This window comes from Vollenhovia emeryi, unplaced genomic scaffold, assembly GCF_000949405.1.
Source record: "Vollenhovia emeryi isolate VEMERY1.0 unplaced genomic scaffold, V.emery_V1.0 DF939154.1, whole genome shotgun sequence".
NCBI lineage: Eukaryota > Metazoa > Arthropoda > Insecta > Hymenoptera > Formicidae > Vollenhovia > Vollenhovia emeryi.
Window position 1 is genome coordinate 1,914,152 of NW_011967212.1, and position 13,868 is coordinate 1,928,019.

The 13,868-nt window shown below is 47.7% G+C and overlaps 1 protein-coding gene across 1 annotated transcript in view; it reads left to right on the forward strand.

Annotated features, from left to right (window-relative positions):
* LOC105565314 (collagen alpha chain CG42342) overlaps nt 1–13,868 on the forward strand; it is a 154,033-nt gene that overhangs the window by 110,087 nt on the left and 30,078 nt on the right. The window contains exon 2 of the mRNA XM_012018399.1: nt 8,121–8,200. Coding sequence (XP_011873789.1) covers nt 8,121–8,200 — 80 coding nt within the window. The remainder of the gene's footprint in view (nt 1–8,120; nt 8,201–13,868) is intronic.

Sequence of the window (13,868 nt, forward strand, 5' to 3'; positions counted from 1 at the left end):
GGGTTCCCCTATAACTAGTAGGTCCACTCCGTCATTTGTTTCATTTTGCGTCTATTCTTTCTGCGCATCCGACATTGCTCTGGGCAGACCAAGAAGAGAAAAGTTGTACGTGTGGCTTTGACGAATACGTATACACACACACACACACACACACACACGTCGCTGGATCCTGCCCGAGTGTATGGCGGAATACCACGTGATCGGGTCTGCAAAGATGAAAGGTGCCGGCAGAGAGTGGACCTACTAGTTGTACTACGGTTTCGAGCTGGAACCGATTTCACGGCGTTTCTTCCTTCATTCCTCTCGCGATCGTCACACGCGTCGGATATCGCCTCGTTCGCGTTTCAGATACTACAGGAAGCGCGAGAACAAATCGATTTGACGGAAAAGATCGATGATCCTCGCTCGATCGCGCGGATAAAAGCGAGCCAGAAGTGAGGCCGAGGGGGAAACCGATGTTGATTTTGATCGTGCGCGTTCCGCAAGAAACGCGGACGGCGGAAGGGTAATTATTTTCTTTGGCCATCGACGGCTCTCTCCGCCGGCTTCCGCTAAATACACTCCCGGGAGTCCCACCCCGACCGGCGGGCACGGTTCGCAAATACGGTCGCGGCGAGTAATTGCTTTTTAACAACCCGACAAAGGCAATTAACCGTCAGTGTTTCAGAGACGAGCTAGGCGAAAGTAACATCGGTAACGCGCGGTAACGATCGTTCCACGACGGAGATGCACCGCGAAAAGTTCGGGGAAAAAGGAGGAGGATAAACGTCGCGCGGAGTGTTCCGCGAAAATAAATTTTACGGAAGTGCGGCCAGGGATACCCCGAGTCGAGTCCTTGGTCCCGGAATGGGCCTTAATTATTCTATTCTGTCTTCATTTGGATCTCGGTTTGAAACTCCAATTTGAGGGTGCGTAAAAATTAAAAAATTGCGTTTAACCTTTTTCTAACTCTCAAAGAGAATGTAATAAAATATTTCACTCTCTTTGAAACCTCTTAGGCTGGATTCACTTGGCAGAAAAGAAGAAAGCCAATCGGAACTCGCGCTGGTAGTCAACAGCACACTCTGTTGGCAGAAAGTAGAAACTGTTGACTACCAGCGCGAGTTCTGATTGGTTTCTGCCTTCTGCTATTCTGCCAAGGTGTGAATCCAGCCTTAGGCCGAAGAGGATCCATTGAACTATTGATCTATTGATTACACTCGCACTGGCCTCTACTGCTAAAAGGGAAATAGCGACTCTTTTCAGTCTTATCTGAGGTCGCAAGTTCAATAGGTTTTCTCCGACACAGAGCCCTTAGTTCGACCTCATTGCTCCCAATTAAAAAATTATACTAGGCTAAACCGTGGCCAAGATATTCGACTCGACCAGACGAGTCTCTCGGTGTGCGGCGAGAGGAAAGTCACTCGAAGCACATGGAGATTCTCGCGAGATACTTTCTTTCGCTTAAACAGCCGCGTAATGAAGACGCAGTCGTTTCCTCGGTCTCGCCGCCCGAAAATTTCGATTGTGTCGACAGCTGTCATATTCAGACATGTATTGGCTTTTACGGGGAAAATTGAAGCCGATAAATCCGTTTGACTTTTTTTTTACGCGTTATCTAAACTGTGTCTGCTGCTCGTGTCAATCGATGAATTTGCGCGCCACGCGCGGAACGCTAAATGACCTGAAAACAAACTGTCATCGTAAGAGAGCCAGCATTTTTATTAGATTTACGCGGGTTTATTTATGTCACCCACTCTTCCCGTAGAGAACACACGATTCTCGTATCAATTTATCTGTTCGCTATTGAAAATTGCGCAAAATTCTGCCACAATTTTCCCAAATACGTCCCGGAGACATCGTAATGCCACTTGACTTCCCGCTTGAGCCCCTTCAACGTCGACTGACTTGAAATCGCAATATCTCCATGAATTATAACGACGGCATTAGCGTGCGTTCGCATATTATAGATGAAACAAAGGATACTCGGGATTGAAAGCGCGGCGATGATCAATCGGTCCCGGCGAGCCGTCGTTCCCTTTGAATTATAGCCCCGGTTATTACGCGAGGGACGTGGCGGGAAAAAAATGGGGCTAATCAGCGTCAGTCGATCCTGACGCACTGCCTCGGCTCCGGCAGTCCTCGCGGCTGCTCCGTGGACCGTGGGGGAATCCGGTCGATCTCTTTTCCCGTCGAACGCTCGCGGAGAAAAGGCCGCTGCCTCGCGTCCCGCCGGCGCCTAATAGAAACGGAGGAAATCCCACGGAAAATGCGCCTGTCGGAGAATGCTCCTACGCGCACCGGGGGCTTTTACGGCCGTCGCCGCCACCGCGATCATTTTCCACCCGCGTGACTCCATTTTGCGGAACGAGCGCGCGGTGTGTCGTTAACGCGCCGCGCGTTGTATACACGCTCGCTTCCTTGTCTCGCTCCCTCCCTCCTCCCTCCTCTCTCTTTCTCTGTCCTCGGAACTTTGCCAAAACGTCGCGTTAATCTCGTTCTCATTCACTCGAGAGATTCCGAGAGAGTTGACAATATCGAAACGCGCGAGGGAGAAAGAAAGAGAGAGAGAGAGAGAGAGACGCGGAGGTTTCCCGCGGGAGCGAGAGATGCAAGTTTCTCCCCGTTCCGCACAAATCGCCCCGTACCGAAGTATTTCAGTCGTGTCTAGACTGCGCGGTTATTTTCCCGCGCGTGTTTCCTCTTTATTTTCTCTCCGACGTCCTCGGCGCGACGCGCCGCGGCCCCCGCCTCGTCCCGCGCCCACGCCCGGTGCACGCTCGTGCGAATCGCCCCGCGGCGAAAAGACGCGCCGAATTACCGAGCAATTGGGCCGCTATGCCGCTTGGAATCGCACGTATGCGAACTATCCCCCGGTAAGCGAGACGCACCAGACGCGAACGGAGCGCATTCTACGGCGCCGATTGGAGCGGCAAGTGCCACGTCCCGCGAACGTACCGGAGTTCAGCTGTGCTTTTAAGAATGCGTGCTATGCCGTTTCACATCGCACCGTGGAATAAATAAGCAACAGCGCGACTAGTTGGCTCGAACGAAATGGAGACACGTGGAATTTTCGGATGGGAAATTAATTGTTTCTCTTGATAAGCGCGTACGTCGGACCTGGCGTCCTGATATCCCGAGAGAAGTTGCTGAAACGTCCCCCTTTTCTGCACCTCCCTTCAAGTGGCGAACTACGTGTGGAATTTTATTCTCCAGTTTACTCGGATGAAAGCCTTGAAGCGCACGTCGCCTTCCGTTACAGCGCGTCGGCTGAGTTTTTCTAATATTAAATATTTTTATAAATGAACACCTTAAATAAGTTGCAATTAACAGACAATTAAGTTCAAACGAGGGTTTCATTAGACGCTGATGCGTATGCCTGAATCCTGGCTTCGTGAAATACTTACCGGCTCCGAAACGCAACGCGACTGATTTATTGCGTTTGCAAAAAAAAATTTCATTTTAAAGTTCTCGTTAATCCACGCGACAGCTGTCATCCCTACCCCCTTCTACCCTTCATATATTTGGTCTCGACGTATCGCGGAACCGCTCGACATGACGGCCGCGTTGCGGCTCGCAAAGTTCGTTTTGGTCGCTTCTTGCCGAGCCGCGAGCGATCAGCAACGTCCGCCGGTAGCAAACTTTCCTCGTTATACCCCGGGTACTCGCGACAAGTACAAGTCTTCGGGGGAGGCGGCGCGACGCGGCGGCACCCGTCATCGCGTGGTCTGATGAGAACCGCGGGGCGGCGAAAACTTGCCGCGCCGCGCCGAGAGAATAGCGGGGCGGCCGAGACGAGCGAGGGGGAGTCGCCTCTTTTTTTTTATCTCGATGCTGATCGACATCGATCGATCCTTGCCTCGCCGTCGTCGGCTTCTTCGTCCCGTTCGCGCGCCTGCCTTCCTCCACCCTGTACCGGGGGGCATTACCGAACTCGCGCTCGTCGTTTCTTATCGCGCGCGGCGCCTGCCGCGGGAACTGGATATCGCGTTACGTTGCAAAAAGCAAATCGTCGAGTACGACGAGAGTGACATGCCAATTTTTCAAAGTGGAACGGTGTATTTTTATCGCTATAGAGGAAAGTCCCTTATTATGAGACAGGCTCCTATTATGAGATAGCGGCTTCCTGCTGAATTAACAGGCGTTATTTTACGGTTCCACCGCGAATTTATTGCCTTTGAAGTGAAATTTGTTCGGTGGAAAAGTCATTGTTAGATCGTGTAATCGTTGCGAAAAAAGAATCACGATTGAATTTGGATGTTGAAAACCTGCTGTCTCATACTGGGGAACTTTCATTTATCGTTGGATGCTGGAGTGATTCTGCACTTTTGCACCTATTGCACTTGAAACTGTCTGTTTCGTGGAAACATGCGTGTAATATACAAATAAAATGGCTTACGTGTGCAGATCGAAAGCAGCTTGCTATTGCGGCTAAATTACAGAACAATATGGCATCGCTGAAGCTAACAATAAGTTTGTAGGTCTAATAAGAAATAATAGTGAGCAATACACACATACAGTACATGTAGTATGTGTGTTGCTCTCACTATTATTTTTTCTTAGACTTACAAACTTAGTTTCAGTGATGCCATATTGTTCTTTCATTTAGCCGGAATAGCAAGCTGCTTTCGATCTACACACGTAAGCCATTTAATTGGTATATTACACAAATGTTTCCGTGAACTAACAGTTTCTAGATTAGAAAGGTGCAAAAGTGCAGAATCACTCCCAGCATCCCCTTAAGTCACGATGTTTCGGAAAGTATATATGTCGCGCATCGTTTAAATAACCCGTTCGTCTCTCGCGAGCTCGTATCGCTGGTAAATCCGCGTCGAGTTTAAAAGTGGCGCGCCGCGCTTGACTCATATAATTTTGATAGAGCCGTCTCGGGTATACATATCCAGTAGCCGCATCCCGTCGCCGCGTAATCCTCGAAAGGGCCGTGCGTCTCGACGTGCGGCGGGATTATGCCATCTTGCCTTCTCTGACTTTTTATTCGGAGATGCGAGATACAAACCGGTGCGGTCTCCCGGGAGACGTACACGTCCATACGCGGCTCGCCAGCTGCCGCCGAGAAATACGCGCGATCGGCACGTACGTCGTTATTTCTACACACGTCGTGGATTACGGACGAGGTGTAACCGTCAGGGCAGATTATCCGGAATTGCTGTGGAACGCTACCGGCGATCGTACTGACAGTTTCGTGTCTATTAAATGGAGTGTGCTCATATCCACCCCGAGAGAGAGAGAGAGGGAGAGTGGGTGTGAGTTTGATTCCGACAAATTTTCGCGGCTAAACTCTCTGGTCGTACTTTATTCATTTAATAACGGGCAGCTGAGTAAGACTCTTATTAATATTAATTAATTCGTAATATCGATCAGCTTTTATGATAATTATTCATCCGTTTGTTCATTCGTTACGTTCATTTGTTACATCGCTGCGATAAGAACGTCGCGCTGGTAAAATCATATAGTTAGGGACTTTCCAAAATAGTTTCAAATAGGTGTTTTTTTTTTAATATAAAATGTTCTTTGAAACATGATCCACTGTAAATTGAACAATAACATCTCTTCTAAAATTTGGACCATTGCGCTATATTGGATGAATCTAGATTTCCGATTGCTTGTATCCTATTTGTATCCGAGAAAAATCAAATATGTACGAATTATTTCCGCAGACAAAATCTTTATAAATAAATGGTAAGTAGGCTACGTAAACAAACGCTGTCAGACATCGGACGTCAGCTGACGTTCGCCTACAAGTTTGCCGACACTTCTACTAGAAAAAAAACTTCGGGTTTTTTTTTCGTGCAACTTTTCCCTCGCGCAGCTTTGCGCGTTATCGCCTCAAGGCCTTCGATTGTAAAAAAATCTGGTCAAAGTTACCGTCCATTGCGATGTGATGCGCTCCGTCCCCGCGGGCGGCTTCGGTTCGCGGCTTCCCTCTCCGGAGGATATGACGTCATCCCCTGCGCGATGTTTGCCGGTGGCGATAAATGGAAAATAAAAGGAGAACCGCTCGTCGCCCTTGTCCGAGCGGCCAGCAGCCCCGGGAATAAATCACGATCGAATTGTTCTCCGAGAGAGAGAGAGAGAGGGAGGGGGGGGGAGAAAGAGGAACAGAGAGAGGGTTCTTCGGCCCTGAATGTCAGGCAAGTCCCTGCCGGAAATTAGAATAACGCGAGAGACGAGTTGCAGCAGCATCCCACCCTCAGGCGAGGCGTATCGTCATGGAAATGCATGTCCAATTTACTACGCCTATTTGTTTGTGATTCATCACAATTTTCACTTTAGCCGCTAAAAAGTGCAGTTTCCGTAAAGGACGTTAAGTACTTTTAATGAGTTACACGAATTCGTGGTTGGCGTTTCCGCGATAAAACTTTCTCAAAAGACAAAAGACAAGGTAAATCTTGTCCAAATGCTTCGTTAATTATTTTTGAGTGCCCTGCAGTCTGCTGCGAGGAGAGAAAAAGACTGTCTCTTAATTCGTGAACTGCGCTAGTTCGACCGCGACCATTCGTTAAATGCTCTCGGGTGCAGGGAAATCGCGCTCCACGCTTACGAATAGGAAATCGTGTAGATCCGAGTTTCCTTTTTCAGAATGATATTGTTTAACCACGGCGGGCCGAACATCGGAACACGGCGTTGTACAGTACATTTCCATTCGTTGCGCTCGTCGAAACGGGGGTGGCAAGTCCGGATTTTCGTTTTTGCAAGTAATGAAGCCGAAAAGAGGATACGTACACGTAACGGGCGTAACGTCCACTGCCGAAGCCATGTCAAATAAAATGGAAAAAAAATCAAATGTCAAATAAAAGAATTAGTGCCGTTACGTTCATGCCGCGGAGCCGGTCGATCAGATTTTCGCCTGCACGCCGCGCGCTCGTTCCCCCTCGATTTTCGGAAACCCTTCGGACGAGAACGACGATGTAATTTCATTACGCGTCAAATCTATCGGTCTTTTCGCCCGTTCGGTTCCGACCCGCCGGCACTCGCGCACCCACGGGGTGGTCCGCCGTCACCGGATGCCCTTTCATCACGCAACCGCGTGAATGAAGTTAGGATAATGATAGATTTGTCCGCGCGCCGTGCCACGTGTGATTACGCAACTGCTTAACGTTGAAACTCGGATCGTCACGAGATACGAGGCGGGTAGAATTGCACGCGCAGTCGTTTATAAATAAATTGCGATATCAACAGCTGGAGGGCTACGAAACTACATGTGACAATGATTATAGTCCACTGGTTCGAATTTATCCCTAAATATCTATGAGCGAAACACGGAGTCGACGCACCCCATATAGCTGTCGCCGAAGTTTATCCGCGGGCGCAATCCCGAAACTCATTTTCACCGCTATGGTAACACTTCGTTAGCGATAACGCTCGGGCTGTACAGGGTGTCCGTGGTGGTTTTACTCTCTAAACGACCGGCCCCGGGGTAAACATTCTTCCGCGTAAACTTGGATACTCGGAATCTTCAAATGGACATTCTCGTTTTGCTATAAAGATCCTCTCGCTGCTGTGGAGCACTGCGACGGCGGTTAGAGGATTTTGTAAGAGCGACACGCGCTCTTATCTAAAATCGCACGTTCGAAGCGCGCAGAACATGTGTTACGTAGCTACATCCAGAAAAAAAGTTTGAAATGAAACAGATTCGTTTGAATTTCCACCTCGTTAGACTTTTATTTAATTTCGAAGAAATGACCTCTTGGCCAGGATTTAATTTGATTGAGACTGGAATTTCTAAGAGAATTCACATCTTTCTTCAAATCTAGCAAATTATTTTACTAAAGGCAGATAAAAATTTAGTACATTCAAAGAAATGCGATTTCAGCGTGTCTCATTCATTTAACCTAACTAAATCTTTTTTCTGGGTGTTGCGAATAAATAACATTTTCGTACACTTTGAAGCGTGAAACACGCGAGGTGACTAGTTCGCTCAGCTCGAACGACTCGTTTAAAGATTTAAGCAAGCTCGGTTCTTTTATAACGTAGCTGTAAGACAAGTTGAAATACTTATCCCCGGGATACATTTTTCTTGTTCGACGACCGTAACTGCGCCTGCTGTTCTCTCGCTAAGAGAGAATTGAACGTATTTCAGGTATACGTACGACTTCATAGTTCCGTTGTTCGTGTTTCAGGTCCACCCGGTGAGCCGGGTCCACCCGGAAAGAGGGGCAAGAAAGGGAAGAAGGGCGATCCCGGAGAACCCGGTGCGCCGGTGAGTTGCCGATACTTCGCTATCGTGCGAAGTGTGTGTGCGCCGTATATATATATAATATATATATCCGGTATTAGTGCACTGAGATACATCGCACGTGCAGTTGTGTGCGCGAGTGTGTTTATTAGGGAGTGCAGCAGCTCCATGCATGAAGTAGTAGTTAACGGTACGCGTTATGTTACCTCCCCTGTCCCCCTTTTCTGGACTCGAGACTGATAACGAGTACACTGATTGTGAGTGGTGACTAATGTACGCACTTTTGCCAGAGACTTGTGCACACGCGCGCCCGATAAGTGTCGGTCTACAATCTTGCTTTAAGTAAGCCGTGAGCCTTAGGCCGTAAGAAATTAACCAATCACAGTTGAGAGCGAGGGGAATAAATGTCTGTGATAGTTAATGTCTTACGACTTAAGGCTTACAGCTTACTTAAAGCAAGGTTGTAGACCAACGCTATGCGGCGTCTACAATGAGATCTTTAGGACATAAGAAAATGACCAGTCGCAGCCGATTATTCTCCTCACATTCGATAGGTCTTAAAGATGTTATTGTGGACGTCGCACAAGGAGAATTGAAGACATAGGGCCGTCGGACACAAAATTGCATAGCTACATACGCATAGCATAAGAACCGTCTAAACTTGAATCGCCACATTGATTTACATAACATTCTCATTGGTCTAGACGGTCTTATGCTATGCATATGCTAGCTACGCAATTTTGTGTACGACAAGCCATACTCCCGGCGAGGACGGTCGTAAGGTTTAGTCCCAATAGTCTATTAGTCCCAATTAGTCTACAATAGGAGACTAAAGCCCTAAACCCTGAGGCCCGGTGTCCAACTGTTACTTTAGAACGAGACGAAGAACGAATTAAGCTAAGCTTAAAGTATTCTTCTCATTTTCGACTGCGATTGGTCAATTTCTTAGGGCTTAGCGCTTAAATCATCTATTGTGGACTGGGACTAAAGTCAACGGCACGCGATACCATTTTCCTTCCTGGATCGCTTACGAGAGCCAATCGGGATACAGAGTTTTCGATCTGGTGACTTCGGGCTGAATCCTGATTGGCTGTCGTAAGCAAGTAGGAAAAATAGTGTCGTGTACCGTTAGCTTCAGAGAACGAGCCGAGTGACCGTGTGTCAATCATGGCGCGTGTTACAAAATTGTTCTCCGGGTGAAATCAATCTTTTTTCCTCCTCGGGAAGTAGGAGTTTGGTCGACCGCTCCTGCGGGCGTGTCTTCAATTCAGCATAAATATTATCGAAAACTTTCTCGCGTAATTACGCCAGATAAAAAAATTAAATCGCACTCCCGTTGCGGAAGGAGCTGGTTCGGCATTTAATTGGTACTTTCCTGCGGGTTGCATTTTACAAAGAAATATCGATGTCGGATGACTCGGCGATTAAAGCGCGAAGTTACGATAACGTTGTTACTAATGGAGAAACAAATTAATCTCACCCGCGCGATACCAACTTACATTACGTCAAGGAGTAATTAATTAGTCGCAAAGTGCGTACGTGTACAACGACTCACTCACATTTTCGACCCTAATACAGAACTCAAGGGCTACTGTTCTCTCCTTAAACTTTGATTTATTGTTTAATCTTTATTGTTTTTCTTTCCCAACTTGGAACCGTCTGCCGAATTAATTTTCAAAATTACGAGGAATAATGGATTTAAAGGGCCGGATCGTTATCCGCCGGGCTCGATGAGCCACGTCGAAATTTTGCGCCCGTCGCGACGAGCGGGTTTCTACCTTCGGCCTGCAGCATCGTGGGTGTTCCAGGAGCGCGCGCGATCGGATTTCCCTCGCGATCGCCGATCGAGCGAGCGCATCGTCGCGCGAGCGAAGATCAGGATTGGCGGAGCACCCAGCGGAACGGGGAGGGAACGGACCGGCACGCCGGCGTGCGTGCGCGCGTGCTTATACGCCCGTGGAATATCTAATTGGCCGGAATAATTATCGGCGGGCGGCAGGGTGTACGCGTCCTTACAGCCGGGATCCGTGTATATGCGCGTACACGCGTATACGTGTATGCGCGCGAGCGGGACCGATAATATCGCGGGCACGATCGGCCGGTCCGCGAAATAATCGCTTTTGCATGCGCGCGAGAGAGTACCCTGAGTAAATCCCCCCCCCCCCTCCTCCCTCTCCCGTCTCCTCGTGTAAACGAGTTTTTAATTTTTTATACCCCTTCTTACAGGGTGTGGCCGGGACGCCGGGCAAGAACGGTTTTCCGGTATATTATTTTTTATTTTCTTTCTCCAACACTCCTTCTCGCTTCTATCTGCCTGCGTACGTCTGTCTTGTCTGTCTCGTATCCTCGCATTTGCATGCGTTTCTCCGCGTCTCTCTCTTTCTCTTTCTCTCTCTCTCTCTCTCTCTGTCTGTCTCTTTCTTGCTGTCGCGTCTCTTAAACACCACGGGCTCTCAGCACACCATACGCATCGAACATAACAGCCATTAAGTACCATTAATGCGTATCATGTAGCCGCTGATATGCGACTTTTGCTCGTATGACCTGCTTCTTTATCCGCGAGCCGTCTCTCGAACTGGATCCTCTTCCGGCTCTCGAGAGATATAAGCTGTTCATCTCGATTTTTGTTCTCTTTTTTTTTTATATGTATCACGTGTCGGCGCGACTCGTACGCGCGACCAGAGCGCGAAATCGGACCCCGGCATTCTCGCCTGCAACATTGTATCGCGCGTCGCTTTGACGACTGAAGGTGCAACTGTTATACGCGTCTGGTGTACGAGGAAACGGGTTAATTGCATTCTTCGCTCGCTGCGAGTATCACTCCTCGTTTTAATTGCTGGCAATCTTGAGTCGCCTATCAACGTTTCCGATTTACCAAGTATCACGTTGTCGTTCCGATGAAGCTGTAATTACCGAACAACTGGAGACCCGCGATCGATCGGTCCATAGAGAAATGAATATCTCGAGTGGCACTTGGCGAAGCGTTCGTTTTAGTAGAATTTAGGTCGTGTCGGGAGGTGAAATTCTTTCGCGGGAAATTAGCCCTTTCCAACGTTGTACGCGCGAATTTGTAAAATTCGATGAATCGATAAAGGGAGCCGTTGCGCGTCTCCTCTCGTTTGAATTGCGCGTAATGAGAAACACGCAAATTAGATAGAAAACGTAAAATAACTGACATTTATCTGTCGAGTCTGATTAATCACGGTAGCAACGATAACGAAAGAAATTCAGTATAAATTGGCGCGATGGCGAAACAGCAATTTCGAGATATGACCCGGCATCAAATATGAAAGTTGCCCCATCAGGATCGAAGCTGCGCGATATTAAACATTCACGTGTGCCGAATAAAATTTTCTATTAACAGCGCTTCCTCCCGCGATTCTCGCTCGTCGCGAACGAGAGGATCATGCGAATGCACTTTTGTCGCGCCTGGAAGCATAACGACTCATCATCACGGTTCTGGTTTGTCGCGCTCGCCTCGTGTTTATTACATGTTACATACACAAGGAATGAGATTTCCAAGGGCTCGCTCGGCCCGCACGCAATTTTTCACTTTTCTTCGTACGTCGTTACGGACGCGTGAGCGACGACTGGCACTCACTGGCGGTGTTCTTTCAGGGACCCATCGGCTTGGACGGGCCCAAAGGTGATCCGGTAAGTTCACCGCATAATTTACATTTTAATTTAGCCGCGGCGCTACAAGCGTGCGAAATTAATTGCTTCGTGAAAAACGCGCGAGGCGATATTTTATTTCGCGACGCTTAGCGTTCTGAGAATAACATTGTTTGATAGAATAATGGTTATGGGCGTCGGAGGGCTTTAATCATAATATATATCGTGCGGCGAGAAACCTGTTTTCGAAATTTATGCATACGCGAGGTGTCATCGTAATAAATCCGACAATTTCTTCTTTTTACTCGCGATCGCGCGGATACCGCCTGGCTGCGTGGATTTATGACATTTTTAACATATTTTATTTCATCAAATCGATCAGAAAAAAAAACGCGTTAAAAACTGCGAAACAATCGGCTCGCGATTAAATGTACGAGATACGCCTGGAATCTCTTGCCTGACGGAACCGTCGATATCGGACGATCGTTCGTATACATTTTAATCGACGCGACATAAAATTAGATGCCTTATCTAGATTTCCTGTCCTAATTGCGCAGCTGCGAAACGGGGTCGCTAGAGACATTTTCGGAGCACCTATTTCACTGTTCTCGAATACGAGAGTGACAGTTTATTTAAATGGCGTGCCTCTCCTCTTTCTTCCCAGTCGATTTAGTTAAATACGTACTTCGATTTTATATACAGAAGGGATCTCGTCGGAAAAGATGACGATCGAGGAGGCAACGAAATCGTATACGCTCGAAATGACGGACGTAAAGATAATGACACGAGAGAGGGGAGGGGGGAAAGCGAGAGTGAGAGAGAACAAGAATTTTGATATCGAGTTTCCGTCAAACGCAGCTGTTCCTAAAAGGATGAAACTTTTCCGGTCTACTTTCGCATTTCAGCAGGAGTCGGAGTAAGATACTTAGTCTTGGTATTTCGAGATACGGCTCGATCGGTATTCGAGTTGCGATCTTCGATTGCACGAACGGCAGCGCGTTCGATGGTTGTACCAATCGTTTCGGACTCATTTTTCGGACGCCTGGCGCTCGTTTTTTCCTCGAGGCCCTTGTACACAACAGCTGACGCGTGTTGAACGAATTAGCCGCAAAAATGCAGGATGATCAATCACATGAGTGATAAATTCGATATACCGTACATCTCGCTATCAGGCTCAGTTTTTGACGGGCGCGGATTAAACGCGGGCGGCGCGAATGAAAACGTATATCGAAGTTTAGAATCAAATGGTGGAACATTACGAGCATTCGAGGCAGATATTTTTCGCTGGCATTTATACGGACTCGAATGTCGAAAATACAGCTATGATCGGGAAAAATCGTCGTCTTATTGTCCTTTCGACGGAGATTCTGAAGATCGGTCGAGCAAAGTGTCCCTCTGGAATTTTAATACAACGCGTAGCGTATCGGTGAACAACAGAAAGTACATTAAAGCTGCGATAATAATCCACGGGGCTGCAGACAGACGTCGACTTTTTAACCGTGGAAACTTTTTTTATAACGTAAAAAAAATATTAGACAAGTTCGCCGTTAATTTCTCTCGTCTACGAATATATTTACGCAGTGAAAAGAGCTTCGTTACGGGAGGATTATAAAGGAAACGTTATCGTTATTGCGCTGCGTAACGTCGCTATTGTTAATAAATCAAGTTGTTCGGCCCTCGCGAACAAATGTAGCTTATTAGAACCCAGTGTAGAAATTTACATTTAATTTTTCTAACGTACCGACGTAGCTGCAAGTTATCGTGATTTATTAAGACAACTACATACCCTTGCTCGCGTCTGTAGTGGCGGCGGTCGCAAATAGGATTGGAAGATGAATCGGATTTTAAATTGAAGATTTGCTCGCTCGCTCGCGCTCACTTACTCTATTAACTCCGCTGTGCTCGTTGGGAGGCGGTTACTCGTCGCGCCCGATCGTCTACCTCCAGTCCGATTCATCGTTCGAACCTACTCGTCAATTGGCCCGCTGGCACCTTCTTTTCGCGCCGAACGTACGTAAGGCCCGGTTTTCCATTTGCTGGTTAAATGTTCACCAGAGGTCAGCCAATTATCCGTCTCTTC